This window comes from Phoxinus phoxinus (assembly GCF_949152265.1).
Source record: "Phoxinus phoxinus genome assembly, chromosome: 16".
In the NCBI taxonomy this organism is placed as follows: Eukaryota; Metazoa; Chordata; class Actinopteri; order Cypriniformes; family Leuciscidae; genus Phoxinus; species Phoxinus phoxinus.
Window position 1 is genome coordinate 5,393,952 of NC_136891.1, and position 27,703 is coordinate 5,421,654.

General features: G+C 39.0%; 1 protein-coding gene across 1 annotated transcript; it reads left to right on the forward strand.

Annotated features, from left to right (window-relative positions):
- The first annotated feature begins 16,669 nt into the window (after positions 1-16,669).
- On the forward strand, positions 16,670-25,202 carry trib2 (tribbles pseudokinase 2). The gene is made up of 3 exons (XM_079584474.1): positions 16,670-17,863; positions 18,523-18,815; positions 23,167-25,202. Exons 1-3 carry the CDS (start codon positions 17,594-17,596, stop codon positions 23,636-23,638), a joined length of 1,035 nt encoding a protein of 344 aa, XP_079440600.1. The 5' UTR covers positions 16,670-17,593; the 3' UTR covers positions 23,639-25,202.
- The last annotated feature ends 2,501 nt before the right edge of the window (positions 25,203-27,703 follow it).

The window sequence follows — 27,703 nt, forward strand, 5'->3', positions numbered from 1 at the left end:
ATTTCGATACTCAACAATGAATTAAATGTATTTTTTAGTTTGAAGTGTTTGCGTTTACACTCCTAAAGTATCGTTCAGGCTTTGGATTTGGGTTAGGGCTGCAATTGATGATGATCCAAGACCATAATCACATTGTGATCTAGAAGTCCTCAATGTATAGTTTTACTTAGTCATACTGCAATCACTCCTCAGTGAGCATCCTGAAGGAATGAGATTAAAAAATGGATTCCCGATAATGATTACTACAAACAGGATAACATGCCCCTGTAGAAATTTAAAGACAATCTTTTAGGATTTGAAACTCCTAGTGTTCCAGAGTGACTGTCCAATAGAAAGACATTATTCCAAATGGGTTCTCTCAAAGATTACACAAAATGCAATAGGCTTAACATTGGACTGGATGAACTGAAAGTCTAAGCTAAAAAAAATCCAAGAACATTTGGTGACCAGGGCTGTAATTTCACCCAGTCATGCTGCAGAAACAATCAGTGTAGTTTCGTCCAATCGTACAGTACGGTAGGTTCTCCGGGGAGTCATATTTCAGAATGGGCTTCTTGGCATCTTGTTCTGAATGAGAATGAAGGCAGGCCACGGGCTGGATGATGACTCATGGTCATTGATGAAGAGCTCAGCGTTCAGATCCTGTGCAGGGACCACTGGAAGAACGTCTCCCCTCTCACTTGTGCGTGGATGCTCTCTCGCCCAATGTATTCATGAAATCTCTTTTTATTTTTAATAAAATGTAAATGTAACTTATTTCTGTGCTGCAACGCTTAATTTTCAGCATCATCACTCCAGTCTTTAGTGTCACATGATCCTTCAGAAATCATTCTACTATCAATTATTTATGGTGCTCATTAAAAAAAAAATAATAATAATTTGAATGGTAGTCTGTCATGGTTTCCTCAACAATATTAAGCAGGGAATTTTTTTTAGCATTGATCATAATACGTGTTTCTTGAGCATCAATCATTTATGAAAGATCATGTGACACTGAAGACTGGAGTAATGATGCTAAAAACTCAGCTTCGCATCTGTCAGGATTATGTTAAGTTCAGTGTGTGTTAGTTTTCCTGTGACCTAGTTTCCCAGTCTTTGTCATTCATACATATATGTTTCATTCTGTTCACGTGGTGTTCGTTAATTATCTCATTAGTTCTCTCGTTTAGTCTGATATATATACTTCCTGTTTTGTTCAGTTCTTTGTCCTGTCTGTCAATGTTTTATATGGTTGTATTATCCTGTTTCCTGAGTTTTCCTTGCCTGTATGATTTACGAGTCTGGATTAACGACTGCTGATCTCCTTCGTCTTTGTGCGCTTTGTATAGCCACCCGTGACAGCATCACAGTAATAAATGACATTATTAAAGATATTCAAATTAAACAGTTCTTATAAATTGTAATAATATTTCACAAAAGTATAGCTACTGTTTTTGCTGTATTTTTGATCAAATAAATGCAGCCTCGGTGAGTATAAAATATTAATTATTCACATCTAATTATATATATATTAGTGCTGGGCAAAGATTAATCGTGATAATCGCATCCAAAATAAAAGTTTGTGTTTACATAATATATGTGTGTGTACTGTGTATTATTTTGTATATATAAATACACAGACATGCATGAATATATTTAAGAAAAATGTGTTATATATAAAATATGTATATTTATATATAATACAATGTATGTATAAATATATATACAGTGTATATGGAAATATTTCTTATATATATACATGCACTGGGTTGTTTCAACCCAATTTTGGGTAAAATATGGACAAACCCAAACGTTGGGTTAAAAATGTAAAGTAAAAATTTAACCCAACGGCTGGGTTTGTCCATATTTGACCCAAAATTTAGTTGAAACAACCCAGCATTATTTATATAAACAAAATAATTATACACAGTACACACACATATATTATGTAAACACAAACTTTTATTTTGGATGTGATTAATCTTTGCTCAGCACTAATATATATATATATATATATATATATATATATATATATATATATATATATATATATATATATATATATATATATATATATATATATATGTATGTACCGGTATATGTACACTCTAACAAATGCTGGGTTGTTTCAACCCAATTTTGGGTCAAATATGGACAAACCCAGCCGTTGGTTACATTTTTTAATTAAATTTTTAACCCAACGTTTGGGTTTGTCCATATTTGACCCAATATTGGGTTGAAACAACCCAGAATTTTTTAGAGTGTATGTATATGTGTGTGTATAAGTGAAATTAATTTTAGTGAAAATTAGCTAAAACATTCTTTTTTTTGGTCTATTGGATGTTATATGCAGAACACTTTTGACCTTTGCAAACCTATTTCCATTTCGAATAAAAAGATTTGCCCATTTTTAAAGTTAGATACACCCATCTCCTAATAGATTCTCCTGCGATTAGTCACTATATTTCAGAAAGCACAGTTCTGCCGTCTCAGTCATTACGCTGCCATAGCCATTGTTTTTGTTATTTATTACAGAGGCATGATAATTATGTTGGCAGTACTATTTCAATGGAATGCGAGAGACCAATAGTTAAGGATGGCAATTCTCCACGGAGACAATCAAAGCCTCTGCGGCCAGCAGTTCTTGTGCGTGTCAGCACTATAGTTGCTCCCAAACAAAATCAATGCAAATGTTCCTTTTGCACGGCAAAATAACACATTTGTATATTTACTGCATCAGTATTTCATTGCCCTTTATTGCTTTTTGTGTTTGTTTTGCTGTTGTTGTGTTTTCTTGTTTATCCTGGCCACAGAAACGGGTGAACTTCTCTTCTGAGCGCTCATTTATCCGCCCCCGTATAGCTTGATTCAGTTCGGCCCCTGCCTGTACGGAATGGCACATTGAGTCGAATGTTATTGGAATCCATTTGCTTTATTCACTTCCGGCGACAACAACCATATCAAAGTAATAACAGCGAATGCCCTCAGAAGTCTAATGTGATTTCCACTATGGCGGTTCAATATATTTCCATGCACAATAGTAGAACATGCTGGGACTGCAATATGAAGAAAACACATCTTAGGCTTTATTGGCGGTCCCATCTGGCCTCATCTTTCCTATATCTTTGACCCTGTCCCGATGGTGTCAGGAGATCACAGCGCTGTTGTATTTTGACAGCAGTGCATTTCCTTGACAGAACATAAACAGGTGTGATGTCCACGGAATGTGCCGTTTATATCCGAGTTTCGTCCGACGGAGGAGATGGTATGTTGTTTCCACTGCTGGCAAAGGAATGGGAAAATTCCTATGGGATGACAATCACATTGGTAGGCACATCAAAGGCCTTCTGAGAACAGAAGGAAACAAACTGAACTCCTTTCGCTTCAAATTCCAAACAGATGTTAAGCAGGACAATTTAAAGCACCTTTGAGAGAGGTTTTGCTATCAAACCTCTGATCCGATGCTAGTATTAATCACTGGTTCTTGAGTGCGGCATGGGAGAAATGTTATAAAAGTAACTTTTATGTAAGTTATTATTTTCAGAGGTATTTGTTAGGCTATCTATTGAATTGGAAAAATAGTCGAACAGAAAATTATAGTGTTGATAACAAAACAATATTTTGCATTATCACACAGCCACTTAAAATTGCATCACAAAAAAACAAAAAACAACAAAGAGAGAGCATACCAATGGCCGATTTCCTGTATTTAGAGCTCGTATAGATACAGGAAGAAAACTCTTACTATACCTGGCCTTTCACATCGGTAACCTATACCTATGACCAGAAGGCAGGGGGATAATATTTTTATTATTTAAAATATTAATAGTTTTTGTACCTTTCAAAGATATCTTTTTGTAACCTTAGGGGTAGACCACACTGTTTGTGACAGTGAGTTTAATGTGTAATATATATATACATATATACTGTATACTACTCAAATGTTTGGATTGTTACTCATTGTTAAATATTATTTCAATTTAAAATAGTTGTTTCTATATTTGAATATATTTAAAATATACTTTATTCTTGTGATATCAACGCTTATTTTTTCATCTCATGTTAAAACATGGAAAGGGCCTTCAAGATGACTAACTACAAGAGTATTTTTATCAGTAACCTTTTTGCTTTTTGACATTTCTTTTAAAAAATACATATTGTAATTTGCATGGAGTACAGAGTTATGCTGGTGAGTGATAATATAAAATGATACGTTAGATAAAGAGAGAATTAAATTATATGGTACATTTGTGTTAAGAACATTCTCTCGATCATCCATTTTCAAAGTGGCAATGTTGCTATTTTAGAAACCAATGGCGAGTAAAGTTATACGACTTAGTTTGTCTCATGTCTCAAGAATCAGTCAAATATTCAATCATCTTGTATCCATAGTGAAATGACTATCTGAGGAAGAATAAATCTCATTTTTGCAATCTCACGCCAAACTGCACTGAATGCCTTTTTAATGACAAAGTACTTCTAAAGGTGCTGACTTTACATTTCGCCGCAGTGAAATGTCATTCATTACTATGCAAAATCTTATCTTGCTTAATCAACTGTTTCTAAATGTCGTTTGCCTCTCATAGGTATTCAGCGGTGAGCATCTTACCATTGAACTAATTGGTCTTCTTGAAAGATAAAACCACAGATAACTTTCTCACAAGATCACACACGACTTCCACCTTACGTGAAATGATAACGCGGGCCTGTTGTATTAATTGACACTCCAGGGCCAGTGGCTCTCCATATATAGTTGTCTAACAGAATTATTCAAGTTAAAGCATTTGTGCTTTATATGGTTTGATTTGTATTAGGTGCGAGGTTAATTAAACACATGCTCCAGGCTGCTCTTTTACTCACGTAAGCATGCATTTTCCACTCTAAACCACCACATTTCTTCAAGGCATGAAAATTGCAGCTAGTTATGCTGGAGACATGCTCTTCTAATCATAATTATGGTAGCATTACTGTAATTTAGCCTCTACAGTTGGCGAACTGGCAGGAGCACATGCCACAGGCCTGTTTTGATTGTATTGGGCTCTTGGATAAAACGGTTCTTATTAACGTCAGCTGCGATAGCTCAAACGCCATCATGGATCCGTCATCCGAGCGAAAATCTCCCGTTGGAGTCGTCGCTGATGGTGGTTAAGCGCTGAAGCTTGGCCTCGTCTCAATCCATCAGGACTGATGGACTAGTGAGCTCAGCAGCCAGGGATTATCTCGCAGTCGCCATAGCGAGCTAGGAAAATGTATTAGGTTTCCGCCATAATGATGCTCGGTGCGATGACATTATCATAAGGCTTTTTGCAACATGCTGCGTGTGGCAGAATGAAAAATCACAAATGAGATCTTTGTAATAGTTTCCGCTTGACAGAAATTAGGTTGTAGTTGCTGGAAGTTGTTTTTGTGGGAAAACATGCAAAATTACACCTTTATTTAAATAGCGCTTTTTACAATACAGATTGTTTGAAAGCAGCTTTACAGTAATCAACAGAAAATAATCAATGATTCAAACAGAATTCAGTCGTTCAGTAAAGGACAATAGTGTCATTGTTCAGCTGAAGTCAGTTCAGGTTTGATTCCGTTTGGTTCAATAACTGTCTAAAGTTCATTAATTGTTTAAGGGATAGTTGATTTCACTTTTCTAACTTTAGTTAGTGTGTAATGTTGCTGTTTGAGCATAAACAACATCTGCAAAGTCACGACGCTCAAAGTTCAAAGCAAAGGGAGATATTTGCTTTTAAAGAAATCGTTTTTAAAGGACTACAACAAACGGCTGGTAGGGACTACACGACATCACCAACCCTAAAATTTACATAAACCCCTCCCCGTGAACGCGATTTATAGATTATCATGACAGAATATGCATTTTAAATTCATCAACTAACCATTCAGAAATGTCCTGTTGCTTCTACATGTTGTCACTTCTTCTTGAGTCTCTCCATCTTTGTCTGACTCTGGTTTGAACATAAAAGGCTAAAAGTTTTTGAAATTTTCAGTGCATGTGTGTGTGAGGTAAAAGGACATGAGCTCTTGAAGCTCCGCCCACTGTGCCGGGAGCAGCAGCTCATTTGCATTTAAAGGGACAGACACAAAAACTGTGTTTTTTTTGCTAACCCTCAAAACGTGACCATTTTAACATGCTATATAAAAATATCTGTGGGGTATTCTGAGCTAAAACTTCACATACACACTCTGGGGACATCAAATACTTATTTTACATCTTGTGAAAATGGCATACCCCTGATTTAAATAGGTTAAATTCAGCTATAAAGCAGCTCTAAAAAACAGTGATGTCATCATCCAGCTCAGTTCAGTTCTCATTCAATAGTGTCAGTAGTCAATAATATTGCTGAATATTAAGTGTCTCCAACTAAGCAAGCCTAAAGTGTTTGTGCAAGGAACCCAAACTCCATCAGGTGTTAAAATATTGAAATATGGCTGGAGAGCGACCCACACTTTTTAAGCCAATTGGAAAATGAGATTTTTCTTTGGATTTGCTCACATATCTTTTGAAGTTTACTGTAGATAGCAAAATGGTTGAAATAGCTTGGAGAGCAAATGGAGACTTTTGCTCCTTACAAATCTTCTTACAAAGACTAAATGTTCACATTCATTTTATAGCTCTATAGTGTCTGACAACAATTGATTAATTTGTGTCTATTTTTATTTCTCATAAGAAACTGTAGTGAAAATGTGATATGTTAATATGCACAAATATTGCATTCTCTTTCAAAATATTTGCATTTCCCCTAGAAAGTTTAAGTTTGCTTGTTTCCCAGATAAACTTTGCATTCACTCACAAAAAGTTTGCGTTCTCTTGCAAAATGTTTTCGTTCCGCCAAGAAACTTTGCATTTTCTTCCACCTATCTCATATCTTTTTCCATCACCCCATAGGGCTCCGTACCGATGAGCTCAAGATGAGTCATCTGTATTTTATGACTGTTTTCATGCAAGTTGAAGGTTGTAAAGTTGAAAATTAACAATTTACAGTTTACTGCTAAATATTTCATTTGATAATTTTGGTGTAAAACCTCTCTCTGTGGATTAACATAAAACAAACAAACAAATATAGATTTGTTGCGGAATCACAAAAGAGGGAACACACCTCTACTCTGATACATTTGTGAAGCGGTTGATATTTGTGAGGCTGGTTTCTTTGAACCGACTGCCCTTGCGCGATCAATGTCAGATAGCTGTGATTCAGATGGTCTGTCTGCCACCTGCACTGGCTGAGTAAATGTCTCGGCCAAAAGCAAGAGTCAAAGAGATTTGTGTTTGTGTTTTCCCCATCCCGTCTGTCTGGCGGATAGTAACAGGTCACAGCTCGACTGATTTACACATAGGATGACATTGTTTTACAGGGAGTTTGATGAAGAGATTATTGTACTTTAAAATTACAGTGGATGATCAAGGGTTGGGGAAGAATTCGGATGTGAAGAACTGACTCTGTTTGAATTGGTCACATCCCACAGGAAGATGAATTGAAATGATCCATCCATCCACCCACCCACCCATCCATCCATCCATCCATCCATCCATCCATCCATCCATCCATCCATCCATCCATCCATCCATCCATCCATCCATCCATCCATCCATCCATCCATCCACCCACCCACCCATCCATCCATCCATCCATCCATCCATCCACCCACCCACCCATCCATCCATCCATCCATCCAAACATCCATCCATCCATCCATCCATCCATCCATCCATCCATCCATCCATCCATCCACCCATCCATCCATCCATCCATCCATCCATCCATCCATCCATCCATCCATCCATACAAACATCCATCCATCCACCCATCAATCAATCCATCCATCCATCCATCCATCCATCCATCCATCCATACATCCATCCATCCACCCACCCACCCGCCCATCCATCCATACACATCCATACACATACATACATACATACATCCACCCATCCATCCATCCATCCATCCATCCATCCATCCATCCATCCACCCACCCGCCCATCCATCCATACACATCCATACACATCCATACACATCCATCCATCCATCCATCCATCCACCCATACATCCATCCATCCACCCATCAATCAATCCATCCATCCATTCACCCATCCACCCATCCATCCATCCATCCATCCAATAAATGGCAGTTAAATTAATTGATTTGATTGTCAAGGACACATTTAAACTCAAGCAGTCCTACCTCTCAACAAATTCAAGAATTTAATTAGAATCTATAAGGCATTCTCAACCCTAGCATGCACATGCTCAACACTATTTATGATGGTTCGATCATTTCCCAGTAAATAAAATCCCACTAATAAATTTCACTGGTAAATACATCACATTATGGTATAGTAAAATATGATGTGAATGTGTTTTATGTTGATTGTAAGTCCAGAAATGACAGTTCCAGTCATTATCACGAAAGGGATGTAAGGCATTCCTCTATATGCTTTTAAATGGTTTATTTCACGTGAGTTATGTATACAGACATGCTTTTTTTATTTTCTCATGAGGTTTGAATCGTGTTGCCATAGCATCTGTGTTAGCAGTGTCTAAAACCGATGCAAAATGCTTTGAATTAAATGCATCAGTTAACACAGAACTTGTGCGCTTGATACAGTAAATCCGCTCTGGTCGAGGGACTCCTTTGGGCTCTTTCTCAGATTCTGTTTTGAGCTTATATTGCCTCCTGGCCTTGTTCAGGGTCTTCAAAGATCACAGCTCTACAATGAGACCTTCCTCCCAGCCTGCATTTTTATGCCGTTCCTCAAGCTTTCAGCGAGATTCTACATAATGTATTAAAGCTTCTCTGTCTGTCATTTATTTATGTCCTTTCTGCACATATTTTCACTCTTAGGGGCGTTCAAACTGCTACAAAATAACCGTGTGTCATTTGGCCGCCTTCATTCATTAATAACCATATGTATAATAAAATATGACAAATGTATTTTGGCAGTGCTGTTGGTCCTCTCTGATGCCTGGAGCTCAGATCTTTCATGTTTTTGTTTGTTGGACTTTTTTGTGTTGTTATTCATCCTGCGTGTCTAGAATCTGAGTCACCCTGTTCAATTCAAATTAAGCTATATGTTTTTTTCTCCCGGGCCTTCAGAAATCTTTCGGCAGCTGGAGCCAAAAGGCTTGAGTTTGAAAATTTCCCCTGGATCTACGAAGCCGGAGGATTGGACTGAAGTTAGCCAGCCACAGTATTTCACCACCCACATTAAGTTTCGTTGGGTTGCAGTGACCCCTTTCAAAAATCTTTCTAAAATGTTACTATTTCTAGTAGTAAAAACAACCAAATCTGGCATTATTTACTCCCCCTCATCTTATATTTACAATATTTTGAAAATGTTCTAAATCAATCTAAAATTTGTAGTCTTAAAGGGACAGTTCACCTACTGCACATTGTATGATTTTGGGCTGTCCCAAAGATAACCAATCATGTCAATTTCTGCTGTCGTGGCTCACAGTCTTGCGGCCAATAGCCTGTGAGTTTCTGAAAGTGTCCGAAATTTATCATGATCATCTCACACTGTGTTTGCTGCTATGCCATATACTGACAATAAAAATGCAACATGAAATGGCGTCCCATAAGAAAGCCGCGTCCCATACTTTAATCCCTCACACGAAATTGGGCACTGTCTGAGTATTACATTTGAATTTGAACTTACTTTGCGACTGTTAAAAAAATACGTTCTACTTACATAGTATGAATGTGTGTAGTATGAATTTAATCCGAACATACTACATCCTCCATGTTGTCATTATCATGTGACCTTCTACCATCAGTTGCGTCGCTTCACCTCCATTCATAAATCATTCCCCGTGGCCTCATGGGATAGTAAAGTGTCCATCGAATGCACACTTCAGAATCTCACTGGAAGTAGTAGGTCATCTGGGGACTTTTCACCTACTTTTTTCTGTATACTTGGACATACTACTCTGTTGGCGTACTGTTTTTGCATGTTAAATTATAGGGAAGTATTACATTTCGGACACAACGTATATCAGCCCAATTGTAGCGTAGGGTGTCATGGTGATTTGAAAATGACAATGGCTGTCGGGTGAAACAATCAATCATTTTATCTCTCATAGTGGACAACAACCAACGTCACAACGTCCCGACATCCTGACAGAAAGACTAACGTTGACTTTTTTCCAGTCCTCCACGATGGGAGCTGTCACATCTGTGACATTTACCAATAGGAGCACAGAAGCTTTTCCGTACACAGCTTTCAACGAAATAAAAACAATGGTATTGGTGCTGCTACTGTAGGTGGAATTCTTACTTTTTTGGGCTTTTCTGACAACAAGACAGCTAGTACAAAACACACCGCTTCAGTGGCCATTGTTTGTTTACACTCTTGATGATTGGTCAGGAAGTGTGTAGTCTGACTTGTTTCTTGTCCACGATACGACAAGAATTTAGGAGTCAAAATCGCATATTCTGACACAGTGACTATCATAAGAGACAAAAAAAATGTGTAGTGAGAACCCAGAATAAAAATAATAGGGTGAATTTCAAAACCAGAAAAGGTTGTTACAACAGTTACTGGCTCACTAGAGAAAAAGTATTAATTAATAAACTTGTTATATAGAAAAGATTTGCATGGAATGTTTTTAAAAATATATGTCTTCCACATAAGAAATAAAGTCATGCGGATTAAGAACAACATGAGAGGGAGTACATGCTGACAGAATTAATTTTCAGAGGCACTGGCCGCATTTTTGCCTCCTGGATATGATTCATGTTCAGTGAGATTTGGCGATTTGAAGTTATGTGAGCCACTGAGTTGTGGTAAAAATTAATTGTTAGTCTTTCAAGAACTGGAACGAACTGACATTGCAAAGTTTTTTTATCTGTTAAAAAAAGGTAGAATAAACCTTTTGTACTCCCTCTCATGTTGTTCTTAATCCGTATGACTTTATTTCTTATGTGGAACCAAAAACGACATATATTTTTTAAAAACATTTCATGCAAGTCTTTTCTATATAACGATTTTATTAATTAATACTTTTTCTCTAGTGAGCCAGTAACTGTTGTAACAACCTTTTGTCATTTTTGAAATTCACCCAATTATTTTTATTATTTATTACACTTTTTTTTGTCTGTTATGATAGTCACTGTGTCAGAATATGCGATTTCGACTCCTAAATTCTTGTCGTATAGTGGACAAGAAACAAGTTAAACCATTAAACTATAATTTTTTTACACCCTGATGTTGCAGCTAAATGGATGGAGTAGTATGTTTCTATAGTTCCCAGAGCAGGTTTCTGCACTTCACCCACTGTGAGGCTTAAAATACAGAGATAGAGACATTTCCCAGCAGCAAAATTGCTTCATTTTCGCATGGGCGGTGTGGCTGACAGGCGTGAGTGCCATTGCTGTAGGGGGTTAATTAAGATTTTAGCCATCCACTGACCTTTGGAAACTTCCAGGAGTGATCATCTACTTCCAGGCAGCCGCCGCTGTTCCCACTTTTAAGTTTCCCGATTTAGCACACTTTAGCAGAGACAACTGCACAGAAGAGAGTTAGAAAGAGTCTATATTGAAAATGAGGCACTTTGGTAAAGATAATCCCATTTTTACTTACACACTCAGTGTGGTTGCTTTTCTCTGTGTGACACAAAGTGGTTTGACCTAAATATGAGACTATATCTCCACAGCCTCCATGCATTGTATTTGGGTCTATCAGAGAGGGTGAAATGGAGTCATTTTGAACCCAATCTTCGGAAAGAATTTAAACCCAGCCTGAGAAATCCTGACCCATTTTGAGTTTGAAATGGTCAACAAGTATAAGGAGTTTAATAGCATGAAGAGCTCATTTTTTTCAGTTCACCCTTAAAACATTTTTTTCCCAAAAGGGGGTTTTCACAGTGATGCCACAGAAGAACTATTTTGGGTTCCACCTTCCAGTGAACAGTTCTTAAAATAACCATTTTCTTCTTTGTGTGAAGAACAATCTAATGAACCCTTTTCAACTATAAAGATAATGGAATGAAATGGAAAGGCATGGATGTTAAAGCCAGGGTAGGTGATTTGTTCCAGAACATTTTTTAATATCCTGGACTGGTTGAAAGTCTCTTCACATCCTGATAGCAATCACTAAGTTAAGTCGTCTAAATTTATTTTATTTATTATATATGTTTTATATATGTATATTTATTAGGCTATATATGTATTATATACGTATATTGTCTGTGGAAGGCGTAGCACCATAAAATTAATTCAATCATTGAATTCGGTTCATATGCAACGATACAATGTCCTACATGTATCTGTCTGTCAATGCATGTATTTTCATTCCTCCGCACACCTGCTCACACAGACATCACACATCATCAGCACGTGCAGTGTTAGACAGATGTCAGTCACCGAGCATAAACAAACAGCAGCCACCTTTTACAGTTCCTCCTGAAGCAAAACAACGAGCCTATGCTTTGTTCTGCCATAACTATAATTTGGATGGAAGATATGGAAACCTGTGACGTTATATCTGAGTGGTTTGTGACTCGAATTTATGCGTTGGTTTTAATGGTAACACTATCAGTGCTGAAAATAATCTGCAGCAGTCAGGTGGTGCAGGTCAGAGCTCTTTAAGTTATGTTCATTATTATTGTAATGTTATGTTCTTTGTGACATGAGGTAAACGCCGGCTCTCGTGACGCTCTTGTTTTCTCCCTGCTGTACTCGTTCATGTGTTTTGAAGGAGTGTCGGCTTTATAGACGCTCTGAAGGGAGGATGGGATCTTATGCTTTCAAAGCTAGCATGCTATAGCAAGCCTCTCTGAAAATGACCTACCATACCTTTAAATGTTCTTTATGGAACTGGTCACCATGATTTTATCAAGTAAGACATGTTTCTGGATCAACATATTTTGTTGATTCTGGAACAACTTCCTGTCCAAAAACCTAATGTCCCTACTCCTAACATAAGCCTAACCCTAACCATAACTTATCCCTAAAATCAGAGGGACATTTTTGGTGAATAACACTGATGTACAAGCATATACAGACAGTAACCCTGGTTGTAAGCTTAAATTGAAATAAACAGTAAACTTGTCCCTCAAATCTGATTGGTTGATTGGAATGTTGTTACATGTTGTACTTGCTAAACTCACGTTCACCCAGCTGTAGTCCATGATTCTGGAAGAAAGGGGCTGTTTATGTGACAGTCTCACGAAGCGTGGGCACACCGAGGCCGTGAACTGCATGAGAAACGCTATCGGCTCCCCCTTTGCGGTGTTATGTCAGGGGGTGGAATCTGTTTGGAATGAACAGTTCTGTCTGTGTTTCTCATCCAGCTGTGAGCATTCCATATGACGCCCTGCATTCCACAATGGAGAATTGCTCAATCCTGTATTCACTCACCTTCCACCCCCCTACTTCACTTCGGGAAAGCAGGAGCTCGGGAATGCAAGGGGGAAGTCACTTTCTCAGATGAACAAAACAGAAGAATCGTGACTGCTTGGTATTGGGTTGCTCACACACAGTAAAAACATCCCTACAAAGACACGGCTGAGACTATTTAAGGTTTCTAATAAACTTTAAAGTAAAATAAAAATGCTTGGATAATGTCTTAAAGGAATAGTTCACCTAAAAATGAAAATCCAGTCATAATTTAGGCTACTTCCTCCTCATGTCTTTAAAAACCACTGTGACTTTGTTTCTTGTGCCCGACACTAAAAATAACCTGCAATTTACTTTGAAATTTGAAAAACTGAGAAGATGTTCCGTGAACAATTGCTTTATCTATTCCTCACACACATCTATGGCTTTAGAAGACATGAAACCGCATTACACACGTTGAATATGGACTTTTATTATGTTTTTTTGTCCTTTTAGACTAGAGCTTGCTTGCTCCTGGTTTCCATGTTTTTTCCTTAAATCCACGTGGGTTTGAAACAACATGAAAGTGAGTCAAATACAACAGTTTTCATTTTTGATGAACTGTATAACATTTCAACTGTGGGGTACATAAATATGTCAGTCTACCCACCATTCACTGTTACACACAATAAACACTGTGTGAATGTACCAGTGGGAGGCACAACAATGCCATTCATCCAAAACACACAGATAAAATAAAATAAAATAAAATAAATCCCCTTGATGCCTCAATGTTCTCCCCCAGTACATGTAATCAGTTTTGAAATTCAACACCAACTCGTTCAAATCATAACATTTAGCAACAAAACTAACAAGACATGATACAACTGGAACAAATTATACACAGACATAACAGGATTGAGTTTTTGTCACTCATCAGTCAAACTCTCAGATCGTTGCGGTAAAACTTACATCACTTCATCAATGTCACACCAAATCAACGAGTACGATGTATCAGTTCTTGTGAAATAAAGTGGCAGATATATGAGTCAAATCTAAATATGACTTTATGGTCCTGAAATTGCAGGGTACAACAACATTTGTTGTTGAGGTCTTTGAGATTCATTTTTAGTATTAGTATTTATTTGGAATCTGTGATACTTTTTCAGGTTTACTTTTTAAAAAGTTAAAAAGAACCGCATTTATTCAAAATAGAAATCTTTTCTAACAATATACGTATTTACACTTTTTATCAACTTAACACATCCTTGCTGAATATAAGTATTGATTTCTTTCAAAAAAGGAAAGAAAAAATTACTGACCCCAAACTTCTGAGTATTCAGAATCTTATATATATATATATATATATATATATATATATATATATACAGTATATTTTTTTTTATTTTTAGGATGGAATATGATCAGTACATATAATTTAGCCTACAGGTCGACATTTACCCTTATATGAAATGGCACACATCTGGTTTTCGTTCAGAAACACAGTAAAGCATCCTGCATTTTTAAAGCAGAGAACAAGAGAACAGACCTGCTATTAACATGTGGGGACTTAACGTCAGTAACCATCTGGCCAAGAATTTCATTACTTCTGCTTACATACACTACCTGCTTGGTGACCTACTCCTTCTTGCTATTTCCCACATTAGGAAAATAGTTTTGTGAATTTTATAATAATATGCATGCTTGCATTAGCTGTTTATGTTACGTTTCCGTGAAATATACAAAATATAAAAATCTTTTATTATTTAAATATACAAATCACATTGGTGTGAGGAGGATTATAAGCCTATCGGACGGTGCACACACATCGGACGGTGCTGTCATTACTTTTCACGTGCCTACACCACTAAGAAGAATGGCATCTACGCTAATGTTCGTCTTTCTGTTTATTCCGAGGTTTACTGTAATCAGCCGGATCCGGGCCGGATCCAGATCAGATGGAGGACCTGCGCCTAGACACGACCACAACACATGATGTAGTCAGCCGTATCCGGGCCGGATCCAGATCAGATGGAGGACCTGCGCCTAGACACGACCACAACACATGATGTAGACAGCCGGATCCCGGTCGGATCCAGATCAGATGGAGGACCTTCGCCTAGACACGACCACAACACATGATGTAGACAGCCGGATCCCGGTCGGATCCAGATCAGATGGAGGACCTTCGCCTAGACACGACCACAACACATGATGTATTGTTTTGGATCCGGATCCGGCTGACTACATCATGTGTTGTGGTCGTGTCTAGGCGCAGGTCCACCCTCTGATCTGGATCCGACCCGGCTGACACGACCACAACACATGATGTAGTCAGCCGGATCCGGGCCGGATCCAGATCAGATGGAGGACCTGCGCCTAGACACGACCACAACACATGATGTAGACAGCCGGATCCGGGCCGGATCCAGATCAGCTGGAGGACCTGCGTCTAGACACGACCACAACACAACGTGTCAAATAGACTCTCCCCTGTAAGGCCTCATCGACACGACAGCCATCGGCACTGATCCTCAACAAACCCGTCTCTATACCAGCGTGATGACTCTGATCTTAAACCAGATGGAACTGGATAATATTCTGAAGATTCCAATTCAATCTGACCTCTGACCTATAATGCTCCTGAATCATAATCATACACTGTTCGTTCGTTGGCCAGAGGAGAACTGGCCCTCCGACCCTTTTTTTCTCCATTCTGTCACCTGATGGAGTTTGGGTTCCTTGCCACTGTCACATTTGTCTCCTTGGGGATGGGGACATTTAATATTCAACAATATTATTGATCTGCCTGCATTGACACCATTATATGAGAACTGAACTGAGCTGGACGATGACATCAGGGTTTCTCCAGAGCGGCTATATATATATAAATGAACTAAATTAATAACTTTTTTTACAACAAAAATTAACCATCACTGAACAAGCTGGACTATGATATTATTTATTTTCTTCTAGAAACAAAATTTGTTGCATTATTTTCCTATTAACACTGTAAAGCTGCTTTGAAACTATCTGTATTGCAAAAAGCGCTATATAAATAAAGGTGACTTGACTAATATTTAACAAAAAATATGTTTAAAAGATAGCTGACGTTTATTTCAGAATGATAACATATGCGAACCCTCAAAAAGAAAATTATGACAGAAAATGTATAGCCCTAGATATACTGTAGCCTGCTCAATTATAAAAGCAATAAAGTTAATCAGGGTTTGATGTATTTTTCGCTTCATTGCACAAACCAACTGACATCAAAGTCCCTTTAAGGTTGACATTTAACACTCTCCTCCCCTCCTCCTCCTAGAATTCACCATATAGTCAGATAATTTAGGGTGCTTCAATTAAATCCAGAGGACAACAATTATCTCACATGACTGCATGGATGGCTTGCTTGCACACTGTGGATGTGTCAGCATCAAGCGAGCGGCCAATGGGAGAGCGTTTTGGCCGTGACGTCAGGGGGGCTGGTCGTGCGCGTGGAGAGCTCCAGTCAGTCCCGCGAGCGCAGTCAGTCAGTCAGTCAGCTCGTGTGTGCAGCTGACCCGCGCGTTCAATGGACTAGATTCCCAGCCACGTAAGTAAGATGAAGATGATGAAGGTGGTGTCTTGTTGCTAAAACAAGGGCCCGGGGAGAGCGTCGGCCGTCCCTTGCCTTTGTCCAAATCAGATCCATCCGCCGGAGATCGTCGGAGTTTAGTTGCTCGCGAGAAGAAGGACATCCACTTCCCAGGCGTAACAAAAGGCGGCTCGCGACCTGGAGGAAATTTTTCCTAGCCATATTTGGTAGATGCATGGACATGATTCGCGTGGAGGCCCGCTTGAAAGCACACGGAGCGCCCTCTCAGGATATCTGACCACAGCTGGCACTTTTTGCCTTTTAATTTAATGCAAAAAAAATCTATTCTTTACCTGCTGCACGCCGAGCTGCACTGCATCGACCGTGACGTCACAACCTTTACATTATACCGCGCCGGGACATTAATTTCTAGCTCGAATCACAAAACCGTGCTTTTCTTTGAGTGCACAGTGGTCATAGAGGTCACAATCCGTGCATGCACGTCATTGCATTTGTGCTCAAATGACGCCACATTGTCATTGCAATTAACGCACATGCACACGGTCATCAGTGTGAGCATTAAAGTCAAGGGGAATCGCCGCTGCCTTCATGCCCAGTGTTAAATAGAGGACATCGGTCTGTCATTCACTTCCACCTCCCCTCTGAGACCGTCTAAACCCTCCTGATCTGGACGAACCTCCTCCTATACTCATGAACATACAGAGATCCAGTCCCATTAACATTTCGCGTTATGGGAGATCGAGGTATAAAGCACACGACTTTGAGGAGCTATCTTGTCTAAGGACTACAGAATCCAGCCAGAGTTTTAGTCCAAATTTAGGATCTCCCAGCCCCCCTGAGACCCCTGACTCCTCTCACTGCATTTCTTGCATTGGAAATTACCTTTTGTTGGAGCCCATTGAGGGAGACCACGTCTTCAGAGCCACCCACCTGCACAGTGGGGAAGAGCTCGTGTGCAAGGTAAGACACACACTTATGCATGTTATTTTGTAATGGCACACATGCAGTTGCATCAGCTATTGATAGAGACATAAGCATGACGTGCATCTGGCTCACTGCATTCATTACCAATGTGTCATATGATGCATTATCAAATGAATGGCCTTCCTTTTGTGATTCTTCAACAGTGATATGAAGTGATGAAAAAAGCATGAGGGAATACCTCTGAAAAGTGTGTGTGGATGCTTGCTTGCTTGCATACAGCCATGCATTCATGCGTGCAAGTCCACATGACTTTGAAACATAAGACACTCTGAATGGGCTGACACCGGCAAAGAGCCATTAGTGAAAACCTCTTATCTTCTGATGAGAGAATGGCCTCAGATGTCCACTGCAGTTGTGTTATATTTAGCCTGTCTCTCTTTTAGGTGTCTGTTACTAAGCAACATTAAAATTCAATGTATGTTTTGGGGACTCTGAAATGCAGCAGGGGTGTAATGCCTTTTGACTCTGCGCTCTGCCTGGGTTTCCATTCTTTTGTTTCAGAATTATGCATTGAATCTAATGATACCAATACCAGTGCTCTTGTCTTGGGGGGGGGCTAATACCTTTGCACTCCACCTGAGGTGTTGGGAAATCGATGATGACTACTAATTGAATTCAAAATGCTCTCTCTTCAGGTGTTTGATATCAGTCGATACCAGGAGTCCTTGGCTGCTTACTTTGTGCTGGGCACCAATGAGCACATTAACCAGATAGTGGAGATTCTTCTGGGGGATACACGAGCGTACGTGTTCTTCGAGAGGAGCCATGGGGACATGCACTCTTTCGTTCGCACTTGCAAGAAGCTGCGAGAGGAAGAGGCTGCCAGACTTTTCCATCAGGTAGCATCAGCGGTGGCGCACTGCCACGACAACGGCCTGGTCCTCAGAGACCTCAAGCTGAGGAAGTTCGTCTTTAAGAACGAGGACAGGTAAAGAAGCCACTAATAAAGTTGTTGCATTCAAACAGAACATGCACTGTCTTTAAAGAGAGATTTGTTTAGCATGGAAAGCACATAATTTTCATACTGTGATTGTAGCATGGTTAATATATTAGATTGACTTGACAAACACAGTTGGCGTATTTCCTATTGAAACAAACATATTGAAGGGTTAGTTCACCCAAAAATACAAATTTAGTTCAGAACACAAATGAAGATCTTTCTAATGAAATCTGAGAGATTTCTGTCCCTCCATTGACAGCTACGCAACTGACACTTTGACGCTTCAAAGAGTTCATAAAAAGATCGTAAAACTAATCCTTGTGAATTGAGCAGTTTTGTCAAAATTTCTGAAGAGACTCGATCGCTTTATATGATGAACCGATTGAATTTAGGCTTTTATTCACATTTAAACATTGATCAGTAAACATAAACCGATGCTCAACTGAACCTGCCTGACACGCGAGAACAAACCTCATTGTTTCTTGCAGAAGCTCAAACGTGCTGCGTAACACGAGAATGAATCTCATTGGTTCTTGAGGAAGCTCAAACGTGCTGCGTAACAAGAATGAATCTCATTGGATCTTGCAGAAGCTCAAACGTGCTGCGTAACACGAGAATGAATCTCATTGGTTCTTGCAGAAGCTCAAACCTGATGCGTAACACGAGAATGAATCTCATTGGTTCTTGCTGAAGCTCAAACGTGCTGCGTAACACGAGAATGAATCTCATTGTTTCTGGCAGAAGCTCAAACGTGCTGCGTAACACGAGAATGAATCTCATTGGTTCTTGCAGAAGCTCAAACCTGATGCGTAACACGAGAATTAATCTCATTGGTTCTTGCTGAAGCTCAAACGTGCTGCGTAACACGAGAATGAATCTCATTGGTTCTTGCTGAAGCTCAAACGTGCTGCGCAACACGAGAATGAATCTCATTGGTTCTTGAGGAAGCTCAAACGTGCTGCATAACAAGAATGAATCTCATTGGATCTTGCAGAAGCTCAAACGTGCTGCGTAACAAGAATGAATCTCATTGGTTGTGGCAGAAGCTCAAACGTGCTGGGTATTAGTGCGTAAAACGAGAATGAACCTCATTGGTTCTTGCTGTAGCTCAAACATTGGACACAATTTTGTTAAAAATCATAAATGTTTTTCTTTTTCTTTTTGCATATCCTCTGAAATATGTCATGTTGTGGAAGTAAAATGGGTTTTGAAGGCATTGCATGTTGACTTTTTAAAAACGAACCTACCCATATGTCTGGCAGTAAAATTAGTCTGAAATAATCCCAAGTGTGCATTATGAATCCGGGTGGCCTTCCCGTTTAAGCTAGATGGCAGTTGCCCCACTGGCCAAATGAGTCAGCTCAGCTAGATTCCCTCTGGCTCGCTCGATGGAAATGGAGAACGTTGCCCGGTGTTTAAAATGTGAGCTCAGTGACCTTACTGTTCCCATGCTCTGAGGTCTTCTGCGTCAGCCGTCCACCTTTCAGTGAGTGATTGCAGATGAGCGCAAGTAGACGTGGCCAAGGGTGGTGAGTATTACCCTGGCCAGAAATCAAACACCAAGGGCGCACCAAGATTGGAACCAGAGAGGAAAACGAGCCAGACAGAACTGCATTCTTCGGCGTAGTGGGTTCCTGACCTGGTTATGTCATGAAGGACGCTCGTAACATTCTACTGTCAAACGCTGGAGACCGCAGTGCAGATCGTCTGGAATCACTCCCTAATGTAATAGCGCGTGCGTCCACGTGTCCTCCTCCGTTTTTCATGCTTTCGTGTGGGCCGGTGTTCTTTGCAGGCTCTTGACCTGGTGTAACTCAGCTGCGTCGTGGAGCTGTGACTCACATATGCTGCATGTCATTAAGAGAATATTTCCAGCATGCCGTGTTCTCTTTTGCACAGCGGCATTCTGCCGGTGCATGGGAACGGTTCACAAGTTCAGGTCAGAGAAGGGCCATCCTGTTCAGTTCTGACCTTCAGGTGATTTAGGCACCCTGCAACCTATCCGCGCAGCAGGATGCCGCTTGTCATGAAAAATAACATGACTATTTTGAGCTCCGAGGATTGGGTGTTTCGCTGAGACTCAGTGGGCGTACGGTTTCATTCGGATAGTTTCTGATTCAGAATCTGAGTCATGAGGCAGCGTGCAAAAGACCTCAAAGATGTTTTCATTGCATACGTTGTTTTTATGTTTTGTCTTTGTTTGTAACTTGGGCTGTGCGACGCAGCTGAAATCTGCATTTTTCAGCCTTTTGTCAATTAAGCAATGTCACATGCGCAAGAGTGCACATGACGTGACTTGTATAACTGTATAGAAGTTCGAGGTCTGTAAGATTATTTTTTTTACGTTTTTGACGGAAGTCTCAGTCTCTCCCAGGTTGCATTTAATTGATCATACTTGCAGTAAAAAATTATATTATTGTGAACTATTACATTTTAAAAACTTTTTTTAAAAAATGTAATTAATCCCTGTAATGCAAAGCTCAGTTTTTTTTTTTTTTTTAGCATCGCTACTCCAGTCTTCAGTGTCACATGATCAAGTCATTCTAATTTGATGCTCAAGATTTATTATTATTGTCATCAATGTTGAAAACAGTTGTGTTGCTTATTACAAATTTTTTGGATATCATGATACTCTTAATTTTACATGATTCTTTGATGAATTAGAAAGTTCAAAAGAACAGAATTTTTATGAAATATAATAACATTATAGGCCTGGTTTCACAGACAGGGTTTAGATGAAACCAGGATTGGGGTTTAGATTAGACCAGGATTAGGGTTTAGGTCAATCAGTATATTTAAGTATTTTTTATAAATGTGCCTTTGAAAAAAACATCACTGATGTGCATCTCGAGACAAAACAATAGCACTGAAGATATATCAGTTAAAACCGCTCAAACATGCATTTTAGTCTGGTTTTTAGACTAGTTTTAAACCTTGTCCGTGAAACCGAGGGTAAATGTTCCTAACGGTCACTTTTGATCAGTTAAATGCTTCCTTGCTGAACAAAATTTTTTATATTTATATATATATATTTTTATATATCCGAAATTTCAACTTGCTTTATCACATTTTTGTAGTTTTTCTTTTTTACTAATTAACACTTGTTTTTAAGTTTAAGTTGCAAATGAATCATAGTTATGAATCTATTTATAGAAGCTGTTTGGAGTGATTCATGAACATGATTTGAACTTACCCTAAACCCTGTTTTTGCTTAAGTTTAAATCCGAGGCATTATTAAAATGTCTGTCTTGATGCTCTCATATGTGCAAGACAAGAAAAACTGCATCTTAATTAAGACTTGCATCTTAAAATGTCACCGTATTCATTGTGAATATAGCAGATTGTTTATCATCATCTGTACGCTGCATGTTTTGCATTATTGTGCAAATTACAAGATTACAGTGGAAAAACTAGGATCACAGGGAAATAGTGATGGTTTAAGGAATTCCATCTGTGGTGCAGCATTATTCGTGCTTTTTATAATTCCGAGGATGAATTCCAGATTTCCCTCTGGATTACAGTGGCAGGAATGTCCAGAGGCTATCTTTATATTGCTTTTTTATGCAAGGGATTTACCATCCAATATATAGAGTACATTTATGCTTTGCTGTCAAAAAGCTACTATCCTATATACCAACTACAGTAGAGAAAAATGTGATTTGAAAGGGTTTTATTCATTTTGAATTGCTAGATTTTGAAGCATAAAAATCAATTTTACATAGACGTTTGTATTCTTTTTGAGTGATTCATCTCGAAAGCCAACAAAATCGAACGTTTGCTTCATTGTTTTTATTTTAAAACTAACTTTATTTTTCTTGCAACAACTTTCTATGTACATAATGTTTTCCTCTTTTGGTCATTTGGTTTTATATCTGGAATTTTTTCCATTTTATGTACTTAATTTTTGTAAAATCCCTCTTGAAAAGCCAGCATGACCAATGCTGTGTCTGAAATGGCATGCTGTATAGCAGGTACCACATTTGGTTTGAAACATACTTTACGACCATTAAAAAGTACATTCTGTATAGTTAGATATACTACATCTGCCATGTTGTCATTGTCATGTGACATACGGCATCAATGCGTCGCTTCACTTCAATTCACGAATCCTCTCCCGTGGCCTCATAGGATAGTAAAGTGTCCATCGTTTTATGAATACTACATATATTAGGCGTAAAACAGTATGTGAACAGAGTAGTATGTCCAAATAATTAATAGTATGGAAGTAGGTATATTCGAACACAGTGCAAATGTTTGTTTTGTGTTTTCCAATTTATTTATTACATGCATAACGTCTTCAAATATGTTTTTAATGTGATTTCTTTATTGTCTTTCCCAGGAGCCTTGTAAAATTGGAGAGTTTGGAGGATACGTACCTCCTAGAAGGCGGCGACGATTCTCTCTCGGACAAACACGGCTGTCCAGCCTACGTCAGCCCAGAAATCCTCAATGCAAACGGCAGCTATTCGGGCAAGGCAGCGGATGTTTGGAGCCTAGGCGTGATGCTCTACACCATTCTGGTGGGCCGCTATCCGTTCCACGACGTGGAGCCCAGCTCTCTGTTTAGCAAGATCCGTCGCGGCCAGTTCAGCATCCCCGAGACGCTAACGCCCAAGGCGCGATGCCTCATCCGTAGCATCCTGCGACGAGAACCGGCAGAACGCCTCACCTCCCGAGAGATCCTGGACCATCCCTGGTTCTCGGCCTCCAGCGGCCCGGCCGCCGCCACCCACGGGAGAGGAGAACGCGAGTTGGACCAAATGGTACCGGAGGCCAATATGGAAGAAGAACTAGAACAGTTCTTTAGCTGAGCACAAGCTCGTCAGACATTATGCCACGTCCTTTTAGATTATCAGAAAAGAAATGCACTCATCACAGTGGTGTCTATCGTTATTTCTCATTCCGTGGAGAGACGTGATCGGTTCTGGCTAGGGTGGCGTTGAACACCCTAAGCTATGACTTCTGGACAAAGCTAAATGCTGATGGCGTCGAGTAATGTAGCAAGACTTCTTTTGGTTTTTTCGTTTATTTCCGTTATCATTTTCCGTGGTGCTCACGAGGCGTACGAGTCGCAGTAAGCTACAAACATGCATTACACAGCACAGGAGAACGCAGCCAAGGAACAAATTATCAGGCAGAACTGCTAAACCGCTCCTGTTTCCAGCTTCGATTTGTCGAAGTTGTTGACCGTGTCTTTGTTTTTTTGTTTTTTTTATCTTTTCCTCGAATGCTACTTGTTGGTTTTGTGTCTCAATCTGATCCTCAGTTCATTTGAAGTATATCAGCAAATCTGTTCGCTCTTCGACCGCCCTCCACTTCAGTACCGCAAACATCATGTCATATTTTTTGTTTCTGATCCATTACGCCTGCATTAAGAAACGATTTGTGTTGCATTAAGCTGTTCCTTTTACTATTATTGCTGCTTTTTTCGCTCGAACCATACCTAAACCTTTTCCGTGAGCCTTCAGAAAATAAAAAACGTCAAGCACTTGACTCGCCTAGGCTTCGAGATCCTCTCTGAACTAGTGTCATCTATTTAACTTTTAGTTTTTTTCTTTTGCTGGAGCAAAATGTATCTTTTATTTTATTTATAATGTAACTACTACTACTATATTTAAAAAGAAATACGTGCAGGGTTTTTTTGTTTTTCTTAACCGCCAGTTTTCACGAGTATTGTAGGCGATACATTTGACACAGGACAGCTTGGACTTTTTTTTGTACCAAAGTTTGTCCCAAGTAGGAAGGTCTACGATTTAACGTCAGTGCCAGTAATCGCGCACCCCAAGCTCACGCTGACTTTTTTTTTTTTTTTTTTTTTTTGCATTTAACTCCATAAATATTAGACGATATTTCTACGACTACACCGTCTCGAGTACCTCATGTTAACTACTGCCTGCATAGGTCTGTGAAATGATCATGTTTTGAATGGGTACATGTAGACATGTTTCGTCGTATATCAATGTTACTTGAAATCGTGATTTATATCTAGTCAATGGCATGTGCCCTTTGAATGCTTTAGCCTGCCTAGCAAGAGGGGAGTTAGTTTTTTCCATTATTATTTTTTTCTTGAAGAATCTTACAAAAGATTTACTAGGATTCCAGTTGCGCTTTGGAGTTTCTTTCCATCTTTTTTTTCCCTCCTTGGTCATTGTGCTTTTCCCTCGTTATGTAGAAGGAACTTGCCTACCTAAGTTGGTGCTGATTAGGTGCTAATTTTGAAGGATGTTTTTTTGTTTTCATTCTTTTCCCTCATGATTTCAAGGGGAGGGGGGAGTGCATGGTGGGATATCTGCCTCAGATGCTCTGATTGTAATGTATCAAATTTTGGTGTTTTGTCCAGATTTATTCAGTAAATAAATTGTGAACTGCACACTGAATGCTGTATCTTTTTATACAACCTCTAAAGCACAAACTGGTCACATTCAATCATATTGCACATTTTTAAACTTTTTTAAATGTGCATGTGTGCGTGCATGCCCATATATAATAAGATTGTCACTAAAGCTTAGAACTGACACTAGAAGAATAATTACTTCTGTTAATCGGCACGATTATCAGATTGTTTCAGTAATCTCAAATGGGTGATTAATTGGCTAGCCTGATACTTTAATCTATTATGACTTCTATTCGGGTCTTTTTATACCCGTTGGAGTTCATAATTTATAGTCTCTCTAGTTTAGATTATTTAATGTGCTTGATCTTCTGTGATGATTCTCATGCAGACGTCCGTCTTTGACTTTATAATATAAAGCCGATTGGTTGATTTCATTGCTTGGCTGCCACTAAATCTGACTAAAGCCTGCTGGGAAATAATCCATCAAATACAGATTAATGTCTTATGCATTGGGCCCGTTCTATATGATCTGCAGCTGAGGGCTTGAACTGACCCTGCAGCCTCGGTGTCATGTGCCGTTTAACACACCGTACATTTAACGCTTGCGGACCAGACGACGATAGCCGAAACCAACTAAAACACTGCCTGTCGAATAATGCAGAGGGTTTGCTATTTAAGAAGAGACATTTCAGATTAAAATTATACTCTAAATCTAAAGCTGTTGGTATTTCACACTCAACCCCTCTAAATACATATGCAAATGTGCTCTTGTACAAACACACCTTCACACTTCCAGAAAAGGGTGTTTTTGAACGTAGGCAGTGGCCATGCTGTGATCGAAATAGATTGTGCATTTGTTGTGCCAGATGTGCATATGCCACAACACTAATGCATTGAGCTTCTGAATATGCACATGAGAAGTATGCATTTTATCCACCTGAATATTTTGTAAGCTTGATCTTGCTGCTAACGTGGCTTTAAATGCCTATAGAAGCACAGTTCAATTTTGATGCGAGTTGGCGAGTATATATAATGTGGCAAAGAGAGACATGTCCATTCAGAAGCAAGCACATTTAAGTTTAATGGAAGTTGAAGGATTAGTTGCAAACGTTACAGCAAAAGGATTTAATTTCTGTTGGGTGCAAAGGATATTTTAATATCCTGGGGCTCATAACTCAGACCCCATTTAATAAAGCTTAATAAAGTTATTCTAATTAGCATTCGCATCTGATAAGAACGGGCAATAGCATGCAAATCCATACAAAACACCATAGTGTGTTCATAAATAATATTTCTGGAGATAATCTTCTCTAATCACTGCTGAGACCAAATTGAATATCACACTGTGTAAGACACCATTAGGTTGACAGTTACTGCCCATTGTGCTCCTTTTAATTTGGCCCTGCACCATAGTGTGGAAGTAATGGCTTTCAGTGGGGTGATAATCATCTGGAATATTGTTCATATTACGCCCCCTGGTGGACAAATGAGAATTGTGCCCTATTTTCTACAAATTAATCCCTTGCATCCCATCCAAAAACCATTATACAAGCATGAATGTTCTCCACAGGTGATGTTTCTTTGTGTTTATATTGGTTTAGTGTTACATTTGACTGTCACAGCTGTGTTACCCATTCACAGCTCCATCCTTCCGCTAATCCTCTTTAATGTGTGTGTTGTGTCTGTATTATACTGTTTTGTGTCTGTTGTCATTCAGGTTGTCCAGTTAATCTCTCACTGCAGACATCTGGATGAACAGGACACAGTCATCAGACTGTGACAGAAATTATGCCATTTGTGCCTATATATTTCCAACTCATTTTATTTGCAAAGGTTACTGCTGAATGAGAAAATCACATGGTTCCTCCACAGGTCTAAAATGTCACTTCCTTAAGTTTGATCATCAGAAACATCACGTTATTATTTTTAAAGGTGTATATGTCACAGCAGCAGGATTGAACACACAGTGAAGGGCATATGGAAATCCTGCATCTTTTCAGGAAACTCCTTAACATGTTCAATTTCATGGCAATAAAAGTTGCCATGAAATTTTTACAAATTGAATTGAGTTGAACGGGGACATGCCAATTAGCTGGTATAAAAAAAAAAACTAAAAAAAAACAGGAAGAAACATTTTAAAAATATATTTAATAATAAATAGGCTCTTTCTTTTTTAATTTAAAAACATCAAGAACAACACATACAAAAATAAAGTTAATTACCTAAAATAAAAATAATATAACTTAATATTTTGTTTAATTAAAATGAGCATGCTGGCTAAGGTGTGTGTGTGTGTGTGTGTGTGTGTGTGTGTGTGTGTGTGTGTGTGTGTGTGTGTGTATGCGCGCGCGGACCAAATGTCCTTCTAAGAATAGTAATAGGCTACCAGTAAATTTCGTCCTTGTGGGGACTTTTTTTGGTCCCCGTGAGGAAAACGGCTTATAAATAATACTAGGCCTGTTACAGTAAGTGAACGTTTTCTGTGATGGGTTTAGGGGTAGGGTTAGTGTAGGGGATAAAATATACAGTTTGTAGGCTACAA

Bases quoted from the DNA above. Each gene is read 5' to 3' on its own strand.
- trib2 (XM_079584474.1), top strand. From the start codon at position 17,594: ATGAACATACAGAGATCCAGTCCCATTAACATTTCGCGTTATGGGAGA. The intron at 17,864-18,522 runs GTAAGACACACA...CTCTCTCTTCAG, and splicing joins GGGAAGAGCTCGTGTGCAAG to GTGTTTGATATCAGTCGATA. The intron at 18,816-23,166 runs GTAAAGAAGCCA...TGTCTTTCCCAG, and splicing joins GTCTTTAAGAACGAGGACAG to GAGCCTTGTAAAATTGGAGA.